This window comes from Notolepis coatsorum, assembly GCF_963971535.1.
Source record: "Notolepis coatsorum genome assembly, chromosome: 5".
Lineage (NCBI taxonomy): Eukaryota > Metazoa > Chordata > Actinopteri > Aulopiformes > Paralepididae > Notolepis > Notolepis coatsorum.
Window position 1 is genome coordinate 29,569,600 of NC_140169.1, and position 24,938 is coordinate 29,594,537.

General features: G+C 44.3%; 1 protein-coding gene across 1 annotated transcript in view; it reads right to left on the minus strand.

The window, feature by feature from the left end:
• Positions 1-24,938, minus strand: part of abcb6b (ATP binding cassette subfamily B member 6 (LAN blood group) b) — a gene marked incomplete at both ends in the record, with an annotated part of 199,859 nt that overhangs the window by 147,183 nt on the left and 27,738 nt on the right. The window contains 9 exons of the mRNA XM_084314055.1: positions 11,991-12,054; positions 17,483-17,559; positions 18,721-18,846; positions 19,855-19,920; positions 20,275-20,384; positions 21,249-21,370; positions 21,717-21,832; positions 22,203-22,279; positions 23,176-23,268. Coding sequence (XP_084170181.1) covers positions 11,991-12,054; positions 17,483-17,559; positions 18,721-18,846; positions 19,855-19,920; positions 20,275-20,384; positions 21,249-21,370; positions 21,717-21,832; positions 22,203-22,279; positions 23,176-23,268 — 851 coding nt within the window. The remainder of the gene's footprint in view (positions 1-11,990; positions 12,055-17,482; positions 17,560-18,720; positions 18,847-19,854; positions 19,921-20,274; positions 20,385-21,248; positions 21,371-21,716; positions 21,833-22,202; positions 22,280-23,175; positions 23,269-24,938) is intronic.

Sequence of the window (24,938 nt, forward strand, 5' to 3'; positions counted from 1 at the left end):
TTCCTTCCGCTCCCGGGATATTGTGGTTCAGGCGTTTCGTCCTCCTCCTCACACTAGTGAGTTAGATGCGGGCCTTCACCTGTCATGTCCAGTCCGTGCTTGGGGATTTACCTCAGCCGTACTCAGGATTTCAGGGTTACCGACCAGCTTTTTGTCTGTTACGGTGGGGCTCGTGCTGGTAAGGCACTGTCGGAGCAGCGCCTGTCCCATTGGTTGTGCGAGGGTGTTACCCTCTGCTACACGTTGGCTGGGCAGGATCCCCCTGGGGGCGTCAGGGCGCACTCCACTCGTGGGGTGGCTGCCTCTGCCGCTCTCCTGGGTGGGGCCTCGGTGGAGGCCATCTGTGCTGCAGCTTCATGGTCCTCCCCGGGCTCCTTTGTAAGGTTTTTCCTCATGGACATGACCGGGGGTTCTGTCTCCCAGGCGGTTCTGGGGTCTGTGGCCTTTCCTGCTTCCCGTCCTTTGGTCGGGTAGCAGGAGTGTATGGGTATGGGCCACAGTGTGTTGAGTCACACGTGGTTCCGCCTGTGCGGTGTGTTCAAGGGGTTCTAGTTTCCCTCTTGTTCGCATTCAGGTGGAGTTGACTGCGCCCCCCCTTCATTAGGGAGGATGGGGTGACAGGGCTCCCCGCACCCCTTGATGTGGGCTTACGGGTCCTCAGGGGGTACATTTGTCGGGCTTCGCGTCCGCTCTTCCCCATATCTCATACGGCTCAGAGCGGAACGCGATAGCAAATACGGCATATAACGGTAGGTTATGTAGATAACCTAGTTATATTAGTATTGGCTGAGCGTTCCGCTCTGCGCGGCCCTGAGTTCCCTCTTGAGGAATCTTTTCCTGGGACGGGTTTTTGGCGAGGAAGGGTGTGTGGTGACTAGCGTCACTGCTATATGGGCGGTGCCACCATGGGGGCGGAGCCCCATACAGGTGGGGTGCATGTATTTCTTGTTCGTAGGGAGATACATTAGGTATCATAGGAGATAGTATATCTCATACGGTTCAGAGCGGAACGCTCAGCCAATACTAATATAACTAGGTTATCTACATAACCTACCGTTTTCAGACCTGTAGCACACAGCATGTGATTCTCCGTGTCAGACATGTTCGGACATAATGGAAACACTGCGCTTGGTTTAGGCGAGGCGCAGCATCTAGTTAGAGAGGGCATGATGAAGAAAGCCTACCTCCTCCGCCTGTGTACAGGAGATCATAATTTTAAATATTTATTTACCTGCCATGTAACTCAACATGTTTTTTTGGTTTGAAATTAAATTAAATAAGGTTCAACAGTATTCAAGTTTCTTTAATATTTGTCATACAGAAGTACAGAATACTTTTATACAAAATGCTTCTTACTGTTACGCTCCAGAGACTGTGCAAGACAAGATAAGTATGAAATAAAATAACATAGTAAAATTAGAAGTAAAAAAAATTAGGTCACAGTGTTTAGTTTAGACATATGTACAATGTTCGATGCAGAATAGACGTAGTTACCATACAATATACAATACTGTGCAGTGTACTAATATACAATACTATATAGTGCAAGGCAGAAATGGGACCAGGTGCAATTTAGGTACAATTCACAGTAGGTGTACGAGTTGTAGTGCAAATCCTTTATCAATAAATATAAAGTGTAAAGTGTGTTTGTGTGATCTAAAGTGTGGAGAGTGGGTGCTGCAGTGTGTTGTTTGTTTGAGTGAGTGTGTGCGTGTGGGTGTGTGTGCTGTGTGCATTTGATGGTTGTTGCATAGTGTTTATTGTTCGTTTAGCAGCCTGATGGCCTGGGGATAGAAGCTTCTTCTGAGTCTTTCTGTGCTCGCCTTAAGACTCCGGTATCGCTTGCCTGACCGCAGCAGTTCAAAGAGGCAGTTGTTCGGGTGGCTCGAGTCCTTAATAATTCTCTTAGCCTTCCCCTTGCACCGCTTGTTGTAAATGTTCTGGAGGGTGGGAAGCCCCCCTCCAATTGTGCGTTCGGCTGAACGTGTCACTCTTTGTAGTCTGCTACGGTCTTGTGCAGTGCTATTCCCAAACCAGGAGGTGATGTTGCCGGTCAGGATGCTCTCTATTGTACATGAGTAGAAGTTCCTAAGGATCTTCTGACTGACTTGGAACTTCCTTAGGCGCCTGAGGAAGTAGAGGCGTTGTCGTGCCTTTTTCACAACACTGTCAATGTGTGTGGTCCATGTCAAGTCCTCGGATATGTGGGCTCCGAGGTACTTGAAACTGTTCACTCTCTCAACCGGTGCCCCGTCGATGCTGAGGGGGCTGTAGTCCTTGACCCCTGACCTCCTGAAGTCCACAATCAACTCTTTTGTTTTGCTGACATTCAGGGAGAGGCAGTTCTCCTGACACCACTGTGACAGGTTCTCTACCTCTTCCAGGTAGGCCCTTTCATCGTTGGCAGAGATCAGGCCCACCACTACTGTGTCATCAGCGAATTTGATGATGGTGTTGTTGTTCCGCTGTGCTACGCAGTCATGTGTGTACAGGGAGTAGAGGAGGGGCTCAGAACACAGCCCTGGGGGGCCCCTATGTTGAGCGTGATGGATGAGGAGGTGCAGTTGCCGGCTCTTACCACCTGGGGTCTGCCCGTCAGGAAGTCCAAGACCCACTGGCAGAGGTCATAGTTCAAGCCCAGGTCCCTGAGCTTGGCTATGAGTTTGGAGGGGACTATGGTATTGAATGCTGAGCTGTAGTCGATGAACAGCATTCTCACATAGTTCCCCTGCCTCTTGTCCAGGTGTGATGCTGCTGTGTGCAGCACATGGGCTATGGCGTCCTCCGTGGACCTGTTGGGGCGATATGCAAATTGCAGAGGGTCCAGGTTGATGGGGAGGGAGGAACAGATGTAGCCCTTCACTAGCTTCTCAAAGCACTTCATGGCTATGGAGGTGAGGGCTACAGGGCGGTAGTCGTTGAGGCAAGCGGGCGTAGATTTTTTGGGTACAGGGATGATGGTGGACTTCTTCAGACAGGTGGGGATGACAGCCTGTTCCAAGGACAGGTTGAAGATGTCAGTGAATACCGGGGCCAGTTGGTCGGCACAGACTTTTAGGACGCGGCCGGGGATGCCGTCCGGTCCTGCTGCCTTCCTGATATTCACTTTTTTAAAGATCCGTCTCACCTCATGCTCCGTTACCCTGAACACTGAGTCTCCATCAGCAGACCCCCCCCCCCCCATTGCCGTGGTTTGTAGGCTGGTGTTGTTATTCACAGCCTCAAACCTCGCATAGAAGGAATTGAGATCATTTGCTAAGGAGATGTCACTGTTCAGTTTGAGGGGGGTGCCTTTGTAGTCTGTCATTGTTCTGAGGCCCTGCCACATGCCTCTAGAGTCAGCCTGTTCAAACTGAAGTTCAACTTTATCCCTGTAACGCCGTTTTGCCTCTATTACTGCTCTCCTGACGTTGTATCTTGCCATCTTGTGTTCTTCCATGTTGCCTGTCACCAGCCCGGTGTTGTATGCTGATGTGCGCACTTTCAGAGCCTCACGGACGGATTTGTCTACCCAGGGCTTTTGATTTGGGTAGATTTTAATTTTGGTGGAGGGGATTGTTTCTTCTACCAGAGTACAGACATAGTCAATTACCGTTTCGGTGTATTCGTTAATATTGGCTGTGTTATCACGGAATACACTCCAGTCTGTGCATTCAAGTGCAGCTTGGAGTGACTCCTCTGACGTCACGGCCCAACGCTTAACCTCTCGCGAGACCACCGGCATTCGCTTGAGACTTTGTTTGTACTTTGGCAAAAGAAAGATGGCGGCGTGATCGCTTTTACCGAATGGACTAAGAGCCTGTGACTTGTACCCATTCTTAAATTGCGAGTATACATGGTCTAATATGTTCTCGCCTCTGGTGGGACAGGTCACATGCTGATAGAAATTCGGCAACACCTTTTTAAGACGCGCGCTGTTGAAATCACCCAGAACCAAAATGGCAGCGTCAACATTATCTGTCTGGAGTTTGTTTACCTCGTCATGAAGTTTTGAAAGTGCGACCCCAGTGTTCGCGTGTGGTGGAATGTACACTCCGATGAGGATGATGGACGTTAACTCTCTTGGGAGGAAGAAGGGTCGACATTTTATCGTGATAAACTCCAGGTCTGGGGAGCAGTGGTTAGACAGTTCCTTTGCGTTGCCTACATCGCACCACTCCTTGTTTATCATGAAGGCAATGCCGCCTCCTTTCTTCTTTAGTGACTCTTCTGCCGTCCGGTCCTTGCGGAGGACGAAGAAGTGGTCTGCCGGTTCTATTGCGTGATTCGGGACATCTGGACTCAGCCAAGTTTCTGTGAAACAGAGGACGTTACAATCCCGAATGTCCCTCTGGAATTGGATCCGTGCTCTGATGTCGTCCAGTTTATTCCCTATCGATTGCACATTGGCCAACAATATGCTGGGCAATGTGGTTCTGTGTCGTTTGGACCTCAGTCTGTTCCGGACTCCGGCTCTCTTCCCTCTTCGTCGTGGCGTTTTCCTGGCTTTGGCCATGGCCACAACAAAGGATCTCCGCTGGCCATTGTTGTTGTACGGCAATCCGATCCAGAGAGCAATCCAATCGGTAAGTTTTCTTTAATCCAATGTCAATGATTGACTGACGGTCATACACGTATAATGCACCAACAGTAGGTGCAAATAAAACTCTTAATACTATATTCTGCACAGACGCGACCAACAGTGTTCCATACAGTGCAAAAAACAGGCTTTCACAGTGTTAAACTGTATATAAATAGTTTACAACCAATCCAAAACTTTTGTATTAGGCTACTCATAAACTGTTAATTTATGTGAATTAAACAGTTTAAACCCCAATTTAAAAGAATTATTGAGCAAAAATTTACCTATTTAATATGGCCACTTAATAATGGTGTCATACAGGCTAAAACACTGTGAGAAGCACACATTTAAGATTAAAGTATGACTCTCTGCACGCACCTCCACTGTCACTTTTGGGAAAATATTGGGCGCAGCAGCTCGCAAACCCGCTCAAATCTTGATGAGACAAATGCCTTGTGTGTCTTGTCCATCGTCAGGAATGAAATTGAAGAGTATGGACATTTTCTTATGTACCTTGCATGTACATAATGTGTTTTATTACATGTATATACATACATACTATTCGCCTGTTTTATTCTCCACCCATTGATCATCCATAGCAACACTATATTATCACCGACATCCAAGTTAGGGGATCCCCCTTTGAACAGCCCATCTGGGGTTTCTCTCCTCCACATCACCTGTGGTGCTTTTTTCATATTGCTAGGTTTTTAGTTCGTTTTTCTCTTATCTTCATTGGGCAATTGGGTGAGTGTTGCTTATTCGGATTTTATGGTGGTTTTTGTTCTTGATTTATTGTCATGTTTCTTCTTGATTTGTTTAAAGAAGACTTGTTCAGCCCATGGGGGCGTTACCTTGTGATTTTGGGCTTTACAAATCTATTTGATTTGATTTGAAGAGACACACAGATATACATTTTATCCACAACCCATATGTTTTAATTTAACAGTAATCAGTGGGAAAATGCCATCTGTATGCAACAACGTTCTGTAAGGAATATGGTTAGTCTATATTAATCAACATTGTTGTGTATGGAACATGATTAGTCTATATTAATCAACATGGTTGTGTATGGAACATGGTCTATATTAATCAACATTGTTGTGTAAGGAACATGGTTAGTCTATATTAATCAACATGGTTGTGTATGGAACATGGTCTATATTAATCAACATTGTTGTGTAAGGAACATGGTTAGTCTATATTAATCAACATGGTTGTGTATGGAACATGGTCTATATTAATCAACATTGTTGTGTAAGGAACATGGTTAGTCTATATTAATCAACATTGTTGTGTAAGGAACATGGTTAGTCTATACTAATCAACATAGCCATATCCGTGATGCAAACACCCTGACATCTTTTAAATCAGCCCTCAAAACTCACCTTTTCAATCTTGCTTTTGACCTCTAATTCTGTCGGTTTTATTTTATTTTGTCATGTATTATTTTGTTCTGTTTTGTTCTGTTTTCTGTTTTGCCATAGTTTGTCTCTCCTGCCCATGTAAAGCGTCTTTGAGCACCTGGAAAAGCGCTATATATAAAATAGATGTATTATTATTATTATTAAGGAACATGGTTAGTCTATATTAACACATCCACCGCCATTCACGTTGTACAGCGTTATTGCCCGCCATGCGTTGTCTGCCAAACCACGCTGTACAGCAATATTGAGATCATATTTAATTTTTTCGCCATGGCATTCATAATTCAGCCACCCAGCCTATGGTGATACAGTGGGACTCTGCACAATATTGCAACGCTTCAATACCGCCGCCTGGTGGATGATCGGGCAAGTTACAACCGGAAGTGGCAATCGGTGCATCTGGGAAATCCGTCCGGCAGTCACATATTGTTGCGGGACTCCAGACATACACTGGCGTGCATATGGATCGCTGCCATAACTCAATAATCGATATGATTTGGGCGTTTATTGCGCCACACAAACCGGAAATGGATCTAGGAGCTCGACGTCAAATAAGTGGGATCTTTTTCCTCCAGTCTCGTCTGCGAACGGTAAGAGGACACTGACGTCATTTTCAGCCCAATTGTCTATTCATTTCACCGCAAACCGATCTGATCAATATATCACCCATACTACATAAAGCATTTACTGACGATCACAGAATTATAAACGCCCCCCCCCCCCCCCCTTTCATCCGCGCATGATGACGCATAACGTATACGATCATGTACAGTTGAATTTTTTAATATAGCATGTCTAGGGAATAGACGGCAATCGATAATCTATATGCGTTTAGGCCTATAGGTCACGTTCTAGGAATTACTGCACAAAACGATAAAAACATACTTATATTCTAGAAGGTATTTTTGTATGAATATATGAATGAAAAGGTATACCGTTCCTACATCCTGAACGATAGATAATCGATGTTGAATGGGCCATAGTAATGTCAATTTAGCAATACAATTAAAAAAGTTATAGCCCTGCAAAGAAGGTGAACATCTCCATAGGCTTAGGGCCCTTTCTCACTCACTGCTCTGTGTCGAATCAGACCCGGCTCGCATCAGAAAAGGGTGTGTCTGTCTGAGTGAGAACGCTGTCCCCCGTCCCCGCCCCCCGCTGATTCATCCCCGGGGGCGCTGAACCGGGGCCGGTGAAATAGGTGGTCTCAGGTGCGCACTAGTGGGGGCGGTTAGGCCTGGCAATTTTGTTTGCCATTGCTATGTCTATACATTGTTCGAATGCATTTATTTCTATTAGACCAGTGGTGCCCAACCAGTCGGCCGTGGTCGACCAGTAGATCAATGACATGCAATATAATTGCCACAAGCGATGGGATAATGTTAGCTTCTGAACAGGCTAGCTAACTAGCGTTAGCCGTTAGCCATTGCTGTATACTATACTTTCTTGTTCGAATGCATTTATTTCTATTAGACCAGTGGTGCCCAACCAGTCGGCCGTGGTCGACCAGTAGATCAATGACATTCAATATAATGCATATAATCGATGCAGCAATGTTACTAGTAAAGGCTAAGCTAACTAGCGTTTAGCCGTTAGCTTAGCGCTATTGTTAAAACGCTCAAAAGCGGACTCTACAACACCATCCATTCGTGATAAAATGGGGTGGGTTATATTGACAAGGCTTGACAACAGAGGTTCAAATATAACTTCATATTTATTGGCAATTTGTTCATTTTATATCAGCATCCAGAGTCCGCAGTCGTGTTAAGACATTCCTGTTTACATTTTCGAACGTGACATCATCGCCTACGGCAAGCGTAAACGCTCAAAAGGCAAACCGTAAACAGAACCCGAAGCGAACCAAGACTGCAGTGTGTACACAAACTAGAGGGGGGAGAGGGGGGGGGGGGGGGGGGTTCGCACTCTGACCCGGAATGAGGGCGGTACGCGACCGGTACGGACAGAATGAGTGAGTGAGAAAGGGCCCTTAGAGTGGTGGCAGACTGGCTATATTGATGGATATAAGTCATGGCAGGGAATGTGTTAATCAACATCATTGTGTATGGAACATGGTTAGTCTATACCAGGGGTCAGCAACCTTTTTGACATGGAGTGCCTGTTTGAAATATAGTTGTAACTAGTGTGCCTCAACAATATTCCATGCATCGTAATTTTTTTTCTCATAATCAGGTCTTTTTAATGAACATTTTTACATTATTACATCATTATTGTTAGTGTTATTATTAACAATATTATTATGATGGTTGTATCAACCCTAAATCTGAGTTAGGGGGGGGGGATGCAATGCAGACAAACAGCTGCATACAGTGCAACCATTTCACTCACATTTGCTTATTCATTACTAATAAGTATACACAACCACATTATTTCATTTCATTTCATTTCATTTCATTTCATTTCATTTCATTTAATTTCATTCATTAATAAAAAAAAGTCAACCAACGAACTAGATTCTTGTACCGGATCTCCTCTCTGGTAAACAAGAATACCCTGAAGACTCTGGCAGGAGCACTCATTCAAGGGTACTATGACTATGCGTGCACCTCATGGTACCAAAGCACCTCAAAGGCGCTTAAAACAAAATTACAAACATCACAAAACAAACTGGTCAGACTACTACTGGACCTGAACCCCAGAACCCACCTCACCCCTGCCCACTTTTCCAACCTAGGATGGCTTAGAGTAGACGACAGAGTACAGCAACTTGCAATGAGCCTGGTCTACATGATACACTATACGACCGGGGTGCCCATGTACATGTCAAAATACTTCCCAAAGGTCAGTGAATACCACAACCACTACACCAGAGGAAGCTCAACAAATCATGTTAAACCCAGATTCGGCTCAAACAAGGGACTAAACACGTTTCGCAATTATGCCACAACAATGTGGAACGCCCTACCCAAAGCTGTAAAGGAATGTGAATCCCTGCCCACATTCAAAACCGCTCTTAAAGAGCACCTACGGGAGGCTGCAATTCGAAACTGGCCACCGTAAATGCCCAAAACCCCCACCACCTCCTAATAGACAGTCTCCTCCCCACCGCATGTATATATTCCCTCCCCGCCGTATGTATATTTCCCTCCCACCCACCCACCCCCTCCTAATGTACAGTCCCCTCCCCATCATATGTATATACTCTGTCAGGATCTAGGGGTAACAGTACTGTATATTTGAATACCGCTTATGTCACAAATGTATCAGTACTAAATACCTATATGTCCCTATGCCATAAATGTCATGTATGTTGTGTATGTCATAAATGTCTATATGAATTGAAAATGGGGGACCCTGATGGAAACAAGACAAACGTCTTTCTCAGGTCTGCATCCCCTTAACAATTGTATGTATTGAGCCGTACTGTATTGTACCCATTCTGCAATCTGTTAAATAAAGTTTTCATTCATTCATTCAACCTAATAAAACTATGTTTATTGTCATTGTTTTAAGAACACAAGTTGACTTGGTAATACTCACATTTTGAGTAAAAAAAATTGCTTTTAACATGTGCAATGTTCAATGAAATAGAAAAATAAATAATAAAATGTGTTGATTAATCCCACTGGTCACAATGGTGACCGTAATAATGTTTGTTATAAGGCTCTGCAAATGTTACTGAATGATGTAGCAATGTATTTCCAGCTAAATTGAAATAATAAACAAATAAAGGGTCTCAATTAAATATGTGGTAGTAAAAAGAACCTGTGGGAGGATTTCAACAAGATAAATGCGACAACAGTGCAAAATATTTCACTATAATATTTCAAAGAAAAAAAGAAAAAAAAATTACAATTTTTTTTCTTCTTTTTTTACTGCTGCCCCCTGTGCCTATGCAAATGCAAACCCACGCGTGCCTAGGGTTGCCTACCCCTGGTCTATACTAATCAACATTGTTGTGTAAGGAACATGGTTAGTCTATATTAATCAACACATGGGACTGGGAGGGTAAACTCAGCACTGAATAATTCTTCTCATTTCAATATCCTTTTTTATTTTCAACATTAATAAAGTAATACAATACAATGACATAAAACCCCAAAAACAAACACAAATAGAAAAAACAACAACAACAATAACAACAACAACAACAACAACAACAACAACAACAACAACAACAACAACAACAACAACAACAACAACAACAACAACAACAACAACAGCAGCAACAGTAATAGTAATAGCAGCATCAAGTTTACAAGGCAACACTTTACAGTACGGGCACATCAATCAATATTAATCAGTACATTGATAAGCATCAATCAATATTAATCAGTACACTGATAAGCATCAATCAATATTAATCAGTACACTGATAAGCATCAATCAATATTAATCAGTACATTGATAAGCATCAATCAATATTAATCAGTACACTGATAAGCACCAATCAAGATTATTGGTTATAATAATGGTTTGTTAATGGTGTTCATGACAACCACCAGTCCATATACTGTAGGTGCCAGTCAATGTTACAATTGCAAAGTTTGAAAACAGAGATTGTGTTTGAAGATACAGCCCCTCCGCTTAATGTGCAGTTCAGGTCAGGAGTCCAGTGCATGTGCAAAAGGGGCTCCCCCCTACCCCCGCCCCCCGCTCTCCCTCTCTCTGACTGCCACAGCCTTGCAGCTTCCCAAGGCAAATCAACAGGGTAAAGGAGGAACATTTCTTAAGGTGCCTAATGCCTTTGTGTCTATTCATTGGGCTGTTTACCATATCAAGGGCCGTGAGGGCGTCTGAATGCAGGACCGTTTACTAAAGCTAAAGCTAGCAGGGGAATGTGGCTGAGCTTGAGACGGCTTTCCCATACACACACACACACACACACACACGCACACACGCATGCACGCACGCACGCACGCACGCACGCACGCACGCACGCACGCACGCACGCACGCACGCACGCACGCACACACACACACACACACACACACACACACACACACACACACACACACACACACACACACACACAAATGCACAGGGGGTCAGCACACGCACGCGCTCTGCTAGACATACACACATGCAAACACACACTTGTTCATGCATGCATCTTTTTCTCACCCGCACACACAAAGCACGCACGCACACACACACACACACACACACACACACACACACACACACACACACACACACACACACACACACACACACACACACACACACACACACACACACATGCACGCACACACATGCACGCACACACGCACGCACACACACACACACACACACACACACACACACACACACACACACACACACACACACACACACACACACACACACACACACACACACACACACACACACACACACACACACACACACACACACACACGTACACACACACAAACAGTCATTTTGAACTTCCAAGTCATTGACTGTTGACTGCTCATGTCCCCTCTTTTGAGTTAGTCGTTTTTCTGTCCCAAAAGTTAAGTCCAACGTGCTTCAGCCAAGTTTGGAATGAAAGGGTTTTGGTCAACAGTAGAGGACAGTATGTATATAGGCTTTTTACCTGGACACTTCAAATTAGATTAGATTCGATTAAAATTAATCATCATCGCAAGTACATCGTCAAGTACAGTACCAATAAACGACGTTGGCATCTAACCAGAGTGCAAGGTAACAGTACATAACAATGTAGAGTGTAACAAGTGATCATAATGGAATATAGTATTAATATGTAAATAAATACACTATAGTAGTCAAAACATACTGGCCAGTGGTATAACTAATAAGAGTAGGTATGGGATATATACAGATATAGATATAGTATATACAATGTGTACAGTGCACAGAGTGGGTATGTGTACTACAGGTATGTAAACAGGAATATAATTATGCAGATATAGTCATACACATATACAGTATATACAGTGTTATTGTGCATGGCTATCATACAGTGTTATATCTATCCATCCACCTAACCTCCTTCCATCCTTCTCTCCCTCCCTCTACCCCTCTGTATTATGTCTCACCTCTTTGTCTTCTGTCAACAGTGTGAACAGATTCTCCATGTCGATGAAGGCACTCTGGATCAACCTGTCAACCGTTAAATACATTAAACTGTCCTGAGATCAGCCTGTCAATGTATTGTACTGACTTAACTGTCATGGGGCACACAAAGAACATATTATGTCAATTCTTAAAATGGGTGACATTCCCCTTTAATAAGAGTTACAATACTGTAGCCTTCCCCCACTTAGTAAATATCAAACCAGTTATTGGCCTGTCCCCACCTGTAGTAAATATAGACCAGGCATTAGCCTGACCCCACTTGTAGTGAATATAAACCAGTTATTAGCCTGACACCACCTGTAGTGAATACAAACCAGTTATTAGCCTGACCCCACCTGTAGTGAATACAAAGCAGTTATTAGCCTGACCCCACCTGTAGTAAATACTGAACAAGTTATTAGCCTGACCCAACCTGTAGTAAATACCGAACAAGTTATTAGCCTGACCCAACCTGTATAAATACTGAACAAGTTATTAGCCTGACCCAACCTGTAGTAAATACTGAAGAAGTTATTAGCCTGACCCCACCTGTAGTAAATACTGAACAAGTTATTAGGCGTCGGTTACACACAGGGTGTTTTCGTTTCTTTTTAAAGATGAGTTTCGCTTTCCAGAGCGCAACGTAGTGACAGCCGAGTTAGACATTTGTTTTGCGATCTGAGCACTTTCGTTTTGTCAGAACGAGGCGTGGTCAGACCGCAACGGATCGCGTCTCGAATTCAGCACTGAGCATGAGCGGGGAGATAGTTACCTTGGATGTGCCAATACACTTCCTGCAAAAAAATCAACAAGCCACCATCTTTAAATGCCTCCGTGGAGCTATTTAGCCAATGTAGCACTTATTTTTCAGCAAAGAAAGTGCAATAAAAGTGCAATAAACAAAACGGATACATTCACTGTGTGTTCTGCCTCTCATTTGTTGATGAAACAAAACTAACATCAACACAATTGACCAGCAAGAGCGGATAGTTTAGTCTCACAAAAAGATCTCTGATGTTGTTAGCTACATGCTAACGTGAATGGAATATGCCAGTACAACAGTATAGCATTGTGGCTAGCAGCTAACGTTAGCTCACGTTAGCCAGCCAGCACCAAACTGCAACGCACCGGGGAAACCAGGCAACAGGCTGTAACCTGAGCCTGGAGCACTGCGGACGAGACAGGTGCCAAAGGAGTCAGCTGAAAACAGCCCCCCCCCCCGGCGGAAGGGGCGTATGCTGGCGTTGTTGCATGACAAAGCCTCCATTAAAAAAAACCCACCCAGAGGGGTCGAGGCAGAGAAGGCTGACATGATTGGCAGACGTCATGAACGTGCAGGGGCACACTCAACCGGGTAACCCGGGAGTTGACTCTGCTCCAACATACCAGGGAATCAACCACCCTCTCTGTACAGACGGTGGTTGTTCCTATAACCCCTCAAGAAAAAACTACAAAACACACCTGCGGGCATACACTGGCTATACCGCAGTACAAGTGTTTCAGTGTTCAAAAAAGGGTTATCCCAGGCCTACGGTATCAATGAAACTTTACTTCGGACCGGGCCCGGCGGCACGGGAAGCACAGGGTTACCAGAGGAGGTCCAAGACCACCCCAACAGCCCCCTCTTCGCCACGCGTGAGAGAGGAGCGAAAAGAATGGAGAACCAGCCCTAAGCACACCGCACTTGGAGATCAGGCGTGTACAGGTTGGTATGGCCGTAAGCCATTACGATAGTGCAGAGTACAATATGTACCCAACAAAGGGTCTCCATAGCGCCTAACCCTGTGACACCCGGACCGACCCGGCATTTTTCCCCCCGAAAAAAGCACAAGTCCCTCAGGGTACCAGAACAGCAGATCTGCATCCCCGGCGGACAACGGGTTAACTGAAAAGAGGGCGCCACCCAGACGGTCCCCATTTAGACCGTGCTCAGTGGCCCACCCCAAGGGCGTGAGACCCCTCTACCTATGTTTTGATCTATTCCGTTAACATCCCCCAGATATGAACGAGAATTCATCGAGACAACCTAGTAAACTGGCGCTCGGAAGAGACAAAACTCCATCCCAGTTGCCCTATAAAAAATGCTGTTTTAACAAGCAACCAAGGCGCACTTAGCCCCTGTGTGATTCTTTAACAGAAACACACCGAGCCAGCACTATGTATGCGTCGAGACCCAAACACATCAATGGATAGTCTAGCAAGACACCAAACATTGTTCCTCCAAGTCGCCTGAGAGAACGACACGTCGTGCTTCATGTACCTTCCTCTTTTTATTCAAAAAAGAAAGAACACAGACTGACATGAATCCCTTGTGACGCAGCTGAGGGTAAAAATTGTTTACATTTTTACATCCCACCACCCTCCCATAGGGAGGAGACGGAAATCCTCAGAGAGACTTCTCACGCGAGCTGTATAGATTGAAAAGAATATATTGCAACATTGAGCTATGTAAAATTTGGGTTAGGGCTCTCCGAGGAGGAGGCACTGAACCAATACACACTCAATAATCGAATTGAATCGAATACACACACAATAGAGCAGGACTCTTTTTTGAAGTTCTACTCACCTTGACAATCTGAGGAGGAGGCTCTGAACTCTGAGGAGGCTCTCTCACAGGGAAGGAGAGTCCTAACTCACAGAAGGCCCGAGTAGGAGCTTCGTGAGGAGGAGCTCTGACAACTCCCTGAAACAGATCCATCATATGGACCTGAACAACCCACGGAAGTCTTACCAACACAGTGACATACTCTATGGCGGGGGAATTTCTGCGGTGCACACGCGAAATCTTCCAGGGCGTGGGACCAGGAAACTCCCCCCCCCCCCTTCTTACCCTGTAACGTGCCGAACAGCAACGTGACAGGAACCTTGAAGGACAGGAGGTTTTAACCCCTGCCCATCAAAAAGGGGAGGAAAGGATTACCAGTGCACCCCTTTACGACCCCACACCCATGATACGATGTAATGACAAAAAAGAGCATGACACAGTCACAGTCAGCTACATGAAGTGTCTAACAGCTTCACACAGCTCATGTGCTAACCTGCTATCTGACTTTTACTAAGGAAAAAACACAGAATAGAGAGGGCCCCCTTAAGAGCCCCGGTACCAGACTTACACATGTGCTTCTGTGGCCAAACCTAACCCAGTTGTAGATCATAAGACACACACAACCCTTTATCACCACAAAAAATGGCAATACACTCTTGCTACAGAGGAACGCCGTTTTTCATAACGAGAGAATACAGAATCGTCGATTATGTATCGGCCACAGGCCTTGCTAAGCACACACGATAAGCGACCAAACAATCTTTTCTTTAGGAAAATATAGTTTCTCAAGCGGTTAGCACAACCCCAGCAATTAAGCTGAGGGTTACATCGTATCCCCACAAACACAGTGACACAATATATTGTAAACAACATGTCTGAAAGGAGGGTGGGGAAGCCCCAGGGAAACCGGGGGGATCACCCCTCCTACCTTACCCTTGATACGGCCAAGTTGAACAGGTAACCCTGTTAATATGTGAACACACTGTTCATTGTCATTACAGGCTGAGAAAAGAATTCATTCTTCACTCATATGTCACTAAGCATAGCTTTATAGGTTAATTAACCCCCTTAGTTGTGAGTTCACGGTACCTGAACACACATGATGTTCTCAACACAACTAACCAGATCATTTTTACACATGTAAAACAACAACCCGATTTGTATGGAGAGAGAAGCTATACCAGTGACAAGACAATTCACACACAACACGCGTCATATCCTAAATGTATTGCAGCAACACCCGTTTTGGAAAACATCGTTATTACAAAACATTTAGAAGGGAAGGAAGAAGAAGTGTTTAAGGTCCGGTCGGGACCTTTCCTACCCTGAGCGCAGGCCACGCGAACTGCAATCTGGCTAACGGGGCACCGACGTTGAACACAGTATTCCTGTGTTGACGACGAGGGCAGCGTCGCTGCGCCACCCAGCCGCTACGGTTCTCCATGTTGACGCAGTCCTCGCTGGCAGGGCTCCCGGTGTAGGTTCGACTAACATCCTCTGTCAAAGATGACGTCGTAGTCAGAGTGTTTCAAGGCATGTTATAGTCATAGCAATGTTCAACAGTGTAGCATCAAGCTAACAGCCGCTCTCGACTGATAGCACCAAGCTAATGTTTCCTAGCCTAGTGACACAACGGGCTAGCGCCGCAGCTAACAGCTGACTGGCTAACAGGTAGGCCACAACTAGCACGCAAGCTAAGCAGCTATCACCTGAACTGTACAAAACGACATAACAAGCCACACTTCAGACAGGCCGCCATCTGAAACCCTCCTCATCCTTTAAGAGAGAAGAGAAAAAGAGATGTCAACACAGTTTACAACGGTGATTTTACCAGACATCCGGCGGAGCCAGCACAAGTCCCATCTGGGCTGCAGCCGACTTGAACATGGATCTTCCGATAACGAACATCCATGCCCACATTTCCTCGTTAGGGTATACTCTCATTTGTATATGAAAGATGGGGCCTGCACGGGACAGAGAAGCATCTGCTCGTCCAGAGAATCCTGGGATCACCAGTTCCTGGTCGCGGCCCACTAGTTGACTATAATGGGCTTCAGACCAAGATCCCAAGAGGCTGAACAGAGGACCCTAATCTGGGGCCGGCTTTCGTAAAAATTGTCAGCTAGCCCCCATAGCACTAACAGACAAGTGGTGCTCGCAAGCAAACATTACTCACCCAGGCTTGAAAACCAACCAGTCCCTCACAACAGACTTCCACAGTCCAGCTGCATAGCAGGAGGGTCAAACCCATCCAGCCGCAGCAAAGGAGGACTGCAGTTTGGGGAGTATATTAGCGACGCGAGCCCCTAATACGAAGAAACCGGTGGAGGTTTAGAATGATCATCATCTTCCAGACACTCCAGTGACGAAGACAATATCGCCGTATTTTCTCGAAAATAGTGAGAGAGAAAATAAAGATATGATGTCAACGTATCTCCTTGTTCTTCCTTTCCTCAGACTAAATATTTTTCTCCATGTCAAGTGGGCATGTGAGCAGCACTTCGCTTGTGGCTGAAATTTGAGAAGGAGATGAGTGTGTGGCCCCACCCCTGCTTATGTAGGTAACCGGATGGGGGTGTGGCCAGATGAATGCTGGCGTGTAAAGGTACATGGTGGAATTTTTTATTCAGTGTATATACGCTGAAGCGAGATATATGCAGACAGGTGCTGAGCAAGCCATAACGCTACAGAACGTATGTCTCACTCGGCTACCGCTACGTTGCGACCTGGAAAAGCGAAACTCATCTGAAAACGAAACTAAGGTGTAACCGCAGCCTTAGTCTGACGCCAGCTAAATACTGAACAAGTTATTAGCCTGAGCCCACCTGTAGTAAATACTGAACAAGTTATTAGCCTGACCCCATCTGTAGTAAATATAAATCAGTTATTACTGTAGTAAATATAAACCAGTTATTAGCCTGACCCCACCTGTAGTAAGTCCCAAACCAGTTGAGAGGAGTGTAGAGCTGGATGATGTAGGTTCCAAACAGAACATAGTCACCAACCTGAAACCAGATAATGACAATTATACAAATAGTATTAAAGACAGTTCTATTGTATTCTATTATATTGTAAAGTGTTACAAACCTGATAATAACATACAGTATACATACTTTTAAAATGCCAACACAATAAAGCAGTACGCTTCTATTATATTCAATTATTTCCTGATTGTATCTTCAACTGTACTTCACCATAGCTCTACGCTCTTCTATTCTATTCTGTTCTGTTCTGTTGTGTTCTACTCCTTTGTGGTCTACTCTGTTGTGTTCTACTCTGTTGTGTTCTACTCTGTTGTGTTCTACTCTGTTCTACTCTGTTGTGTTCTACTCTGTTTTGTTGTGTTCTACTCTGTTCTACTCTGTTGTGTTCTGTTGTGTTCTGTTGTGTTATACTCTGTTTTGCTTCTACAGTATCTGTTTTCTGTTCTGTTGTGTTGTACTCTGTTGTGTTGTACTCTGTTGTGTTCTACTCTGTTGTGTTGTGTTGTGTTCTGTTCTACTCTATTGTGTTCTACTCTGTTTTGTTGTGTTCTACTCTGTTCTACTCTGTTGTGTTCTGTTGTGTTCTGTTGTGTTATACTCTGTTTTGCTTCTACAGTATCTGTTTTCTGTTCTGTTGTGCTGTACTCTGTTGTGTTGTACTCTGTTGTGTTCTACTCTGTTGTGTTGTGTTGTGTTCTGTTCTACTCTATTGTGTTCTACTCTGTTGTGTTGTGTTCTACTCTGTTCTGTTCTACTCTGTTGTGTTTTGTTGTGTTATACTCTGGTTTGCTTCTATCTGTTTTCTGTTCTGTTGTGTTATACTCTGGTTTGCTTCTATCTGTTTTCTGTTCTGTTGTGTTGTACTCTGTTGTGGTGTACTCTGTTGTGTTCTAATCCGCTGTTCTAGTCTTTGTTCTGCTCTGTTATATTCTATTGTTTTGTTCTGCTCTGTTCTGCTCTGTTATATCATGTTCTGTTCTGCTCTGTTATATTCTGTTCTGTTCGGTTATATTCTGTTCTGTTCTGTTATTCTGTTCTGTTCTGTTATATTCTGTTCTGTTCTGTTCTGTTATATTCTGTTCTGTTATATTCTGTTCTGTTCTGCTCTATTCTGCTCTATTCCACTCTATTCTGCTATATTATATTATGTTCTGTTCTGCTCTGATGTGTTTTCTATGTTACCTGGAACTGTCCCTCAGTGACCAGATGAGCGCAGAGCAGAGATCCAGCCAACAGTCCAGATCCGATGATGACATTCTGGGTTTGGTTTAGCAGAGCCAGGGAGGCACTGGACATCCACTCACACTCCTACAGAACCACAGACAGAACGTCCAGAACCACAGACAGAACATCCAGAACCACAGACAGAACCTCTAGAACCACAGACAGAATGTCCAGAACCACAGACAGAATGTCCAGAACCACAGACAGAACATATAGAACCACAGACAGAACGTCCAGCACCACAGACAGAACCTCTAGAACCACAGACAGAACCTCCAGAACCACAGACAGAACGTCCATAACCACAGACAGAACGTCCAGAACCACAGACAGAACGTCCAGAACCACAGACAGAATGACCAGAACCACAGACAGAACATCCAGAACCACAGACAGAACGTCCAGAACCACAGACAGAATGTCCAGAACCACAGACAGAACACCTAGAACCACAGACAGAACGTCCAGAACCACAGACAGAACCTCTAGAACCACAGACAGAACCTCCAGAACCACAGACAGAATGTCCATAACCACAGACAGAACGTCCAGAACCACAGACAGAATGTCCAGAACCACAGACAGAACGTCCAGAACCACAGACAGAACGTCTCACACTAGAGACTCAGTACATACATGTGTCATTGAAGAAATTAATTAAACAGTCAAGACTAACGCTTCACTCTGAAGAGATAAATTCAACAGTCAAGACTAACGTTTCACTCTGAAGAGATAAATTCAACAGTCAAGATTAATACTTCACTGAACAGATGGATTCAACAGTCAAGACTAATACTTCACTGAACAGATGAATTCAACAGTCAAGACTAATACTTCACTGAGCAGATGGATTCAACAGTCAAGACTAATACTTCACTGAACAGATGGATTCAACAGTCAAGATTAATACTTCACTGAACAGATGAATTCAACACAGTCAATCTGAAGTGGACACAGTGTATTGAAATGTTAGTCTGTTTGCATCAATAACATGATACATTATGATGATGTGCCTCAGAATTCATCTCTTGATTCAGATATTGCTCATATTGTTCAGACATGTTTAAGATCAGAATGTAGTAATGGTCTCACCTGATATTTGAGTATGGCTTCTTCAAAGCAACTCACTTCATACGCCTCAGCATTGTAATATTTCACCTGGGACACAGAAAACAGACACACACAGGATGAAAAGTAATGCAATTAAACTCAAATAAAAGCTGGGTAATGATCACAGCAAAAGTCATTTATCACCAAAATACAAAACATAAACATACAGGTCTGATGAAAACTTCAAACTTATACTAAATAGTATAGTAATACATATAAATATATCAGATACAAAAAGTGGGTAAACTATTCTTCAGTTTAGGTGGTTTACCCTCTACTACATCCCTGAATGGTAATACAATATATGAAACTGAGTTTAGGTGGTTTATCATCTACTATATCCCTGAATGGTAATACAAAGGTATTAAACTGACTTTAGGGTTAGTCTCTGGTCTAAAGTACCGTCTCAAAGTTGAGCAGGGAGTCTACGGCTCTGGACTTGGCGTTGTTATCTTGTGTGTTCATCTCTCTTCTGTACTTGGTCCTCCATTCTGTGATGAGGATGGTGCATGCTGGGAGTTGAGAGGAGGGAAAACCCTGACTTGCAACTTGAATTGAAAAATCAACCTTATTGTGCAAACAGCTGGCTTTGACCTTTAACCTTGCACAGCAGCTGGCTTCACGAGATGGCGCGAGAATCCATCTGGTCAGGCTTGAAGTTGCACTTGTGCCCGAACCGCACTGGTTCTGACCAATCAGCATCCAACCACACTGGTCCGTTGGTCAGCGTCCTTTGAGGAACTACTGCCGGCTACGGCCATAGTTTAGATCTAATCAACTGCCAAGATCCAAACAGTTTCAAAGGACGACTTCCCAGATGGTTCTGTGTAACAGACCAGGTTACTAAACCTTCAGTTTCATTACATTGGGGTAAGCAACCCTTTCCTGAAGCGCATTTTCTCAACTCTCAAAATATAAAAAGAAACATTCTTTCTGTGATGAGAAGGGTGTCATATCTAACCAAATAACTGAGAATGAATGAATGTTTTTACCAAATAAGTTTGTTTTTATTATCTGACTGGATTGAGCTCTGACCTGGGGTCAGCCGCCACCGTGTGCAGAGCGTGGGAGTAACTGATTACATTACATTACACTGACAGGATTATAGTAATCTCATTACAAATAAAAGTAACTATCTGACACAGTCACTGAAAAAACACCATCCAGCATTCACTGACTCACTCACACACGCACGCACGCACGCACGCACGCACGCACGCACGCACGCACGCACGCACGCACGCACGCACGCACGCACGCACACACACACACACACACACACACACACACACACACACACACACACACACACACACACACACACACACACACACACACACACACACACACACACACACACACACACAATGACTCACTGAGATAGAGAACCATGCAGATCAGTACGATGAGGCCGAACCAGACGCTGAAGTACGACACGAAGTAGATGATGGCGATGGCGATGTCTAGTATGGTAGGTAGTATACTAAACAGTATGTAACTAGAGAGAGAGAGAGCCAGATAGAGTTATAATGGATAGAGAAAATACAGTATTCTATAATAAAATGTCTCCACTCAGCTGTACTCTACTCTACTGTAGGATGCTCAACAATCCTCAACAATCCTCAGAGGGCAGTATTCTAGTATATTCTACTATAATAGAGTAAGTAAGTTATATAATACCTCAGCAGGTTGTTGATAGATGAGGTAGAGTTATATAATACCTCAGCAGGTTGTTGATAGATGAGGTAGAGTTATATAATACCTCAGCAGGTTGTTGATAGATGAGGTAGAGTTATATAATACCTCAGCAGGTTGTTGATAGATGAGGTAGAGTTATATAATACCTCAGCAGGTTGTTGATAGATGAGGTGCCTCTGTCAACACTCCTCAGAACGTCTCCGGTGCGTCTTCCCAGGTGCCAGCGCAGAGACAAGCCGTGCAGGTGGGAAAACAAGCGCACCTGGAGTTGGAGGGGTGGAGTACAGTGATCCTAAAGGATTCCTTCAGTTTTAGAATGAATGCATGGTGCTTTACCTCTTGATCCTAAAGGAGTCCTTCACTTTTAGAATGAATGCATGATGCTTTACCTCTTGATCCTAAAGGATTCCTTCACTTTTAGAATGAATGCATGATGCTTTACCGCAACAGACAACTGCCATGAGGCTTCACGGATAACAACTGGGAGTTATTTTGGTCAATTCAAAGAAAATACAAGACAGAAAGGCATGAGAGAGAGAGAGAGAGAGAGAGAGAGAGAGAGAGAGAGAGAGAGAGAGAGAGAGAGAGAGAGAGAGAGAGAGAGAGAGAGAGAGAGAGAGAGAGGTACTCACCTGCACCACTCTGCTAGTGAACTGCTGTACTTTGGTCCACAGGAACTGACGCACATTACTGATAAAACCTGATGTACCTGCAGAGGGGGCGGAGGGAGGGAGAGAGTAGGATGACAATAATAAGAACTTTATTTATACAGCACCTTTCATACATGCATTTCAGCTCAAAGTGCTTCACAGCAAATAGCATAAAACGAACATAGGCATAACATTAGCATACAGTTGACAGAATAAAAGCAATGTATAAAGTGCAGACAAAAGAATAGGTATAAAAAGACAATACAAGTAGTGCAATGTAGAAAGTGCAGACATATGAATAGGCATAAAATAAGTACAATAAGTACAATGTTGCTCGAAAGCATGTGAACCCCTCCGGCCCCTCCGGAACAGCCAGTCCCCCAAACACCGCCACACATCAATCCCCACCACATCCCCATCCAAGACACACACCCTGATGAAGCAGATGATGGACAGAAAGAGAGTGGGATGGAGGGAGGGAAATAATGGAGGGATAGAAGGAGGGATGGCGACAATGGAGGGAGAGATGGAAGGAGGGTGAGAAAGAGAGGGATGGAAGGAGGGAGGGAGGGAGGGAGAGAGGGATTTTTAGAGGCAGAGAAAGAAAATATGAGGGATAACTAAGAATGTTGACAAAAATCATTATTACCAAATTATACACTAAATAGTAATAAAGGAGCAGTAACAATATTTCATTATCACCAAATTAGACACTAATTAGAAACCCTATTAAACTCTAAATACACACAAAGTATCAAATCAGCAGTAACAATATATAATATTCCAATGTTATATTGTAATTTTACAGAAATGACAGTAATCCCAGAGAATAGTATGATATAATTCCAATGTTATTTAACCCCTCACTGATAATAATGATTGATCATTATCATAATTTATATGATGGTAACTTGCTGCCTATCATAATTAGTCTGTACTGTCGACTACGACATACCTGCTCCTCCCCCCTGTAGGAACTTGAGCAATGCGTACACACACACTGTAGAGGACAGAGACGTCCAACTGGTCCCTGCAGACAACTCATTCACTAGAGAGAGAGAGAGAGAGAGAGAGAGAGAGAGAGAGAGAGAGAGAGAGAGAGAGAGAGAGAGAGAGAGAGAGAGAGAGAGAGAGGGAGAGAGTGAGTGAGTGTGAGAGTGAGAGATATATATAGAGAAGATAAGGAGAGAGAGACCAGAGTAATAACTTATGCCAGATCAAATAGATTGGTAGACCCCTTTACAGGGGAAAAACACAGTGTTATGTATTACTTTCACATGGTGGAGGGATACTTACTGTCTGTGGTGTATATTCACATTGTGGTTTAAGTGTGCTGTCACTAATTGGTGGTTGTGATTGACACACTGTTTCTTTCTGTTTTTCCTTGTAATTAAAATGGCCGCTTTTGTAATTGGCACAGGTGTGGTGATGAGCAGGGCTGCCTCCTTTATTATTTTTTTTATTTTATTTTTTTATTTTTATTTTATTTTTTGCGAGGCCCCCCTTCCCGCGAGGCCCTTTTTCATCACAGACCTAAAATCTAGCTTTGCTTATATGCTTATATATTTCACATTAGACACGTTTGTAGAATGTGTCTGACTTGTTCCTGGCTCTGCGGCTCTGCAGATACACTATTGGCTCTGCAGATACACTATTGGAGGCAGCTCTGAGGCTCTGCAGCAGAATTGGTTTCAATGAGGGGAGGGGTTACAGGTAAGGTAGAGTCTGACTATTTCGCGCGTGCAGCATTGGAGGTTATGCCAGCCAAGATGAAGAGGACATTGTTCGGCAGATGGACTGAAGATGAAAGTTGTTGCATGTTAGACAGTTCAGTCAGGCTAGCCATCCCGGCTAAAGACAGGGACAGCTAGTTAGCTTTAGCTACGTTATAATATTGAGTGCTAACGTGTGGTTCAGTCGGGATATAGCCATGATGATGTCGGCTAGTAGCTAGCTTAGCTAAAGGCTAACTAGCGTTAGCTAACCTAGAGACAGCGCGTGCAGCATTGTTATGCCAAGATGAAGAGGACGGTCGTTTGGCAGATGAACTTCGTCAACTCCACGCGGTTGTCTCCATCCTCTTGGACGTTTGGTGAGTTTTTAATGCACTCTATTCTATTCCCGCCGTGGATCTCTCTCTCTCTCTCTCTCTCTCTCTCTCTCTCTCTCTCTCTCTCTCTCTCTCTCTCTCTCTCTCTCTCTCTCTCTCTCTCTCTCTCTCTCTCTCTCTCTCTCGGGAGCCAAATGGGCCGACTAGCTATTGTAGTACTAGTAGCTAAAGGTGTGTGGCCTGGTGTCAGCACCTGGTGCGAGGGAGGTGAGCTTGGTGTTTCATTATGAGAATATCTCCATGCTCAAGTCGGCTATAGTCCGCGAGGGACTTGTTGCCGGCACCGCTATGGTAAACACCACTCTGTAGTGGGACGTGTATTGCCTTCTTTTTCCCTTCTCTCTTCGTATGAGAAGAGGAAAATACAGCGGCTGTCTGAAGTGTTGGCCTGTATTGCTTTTCTCACGTTGTACAGTTTTTCAGTGGTAGCCGCATAGCTTACTTCTGCGTTAGCTAGTGGTTAGCGATAGCCGGGTTGAGCTAACTGTTAGCCAGTTAGCTGTTTAGCTACGACGTTAGCTGCTCGTTTTCGCTCGCCTGGGAACGTTAGCTTGATGCTATCAGTTAGCCTAGAGTTAGCTGTTAGCTTGTGCTACGACTATTGACAT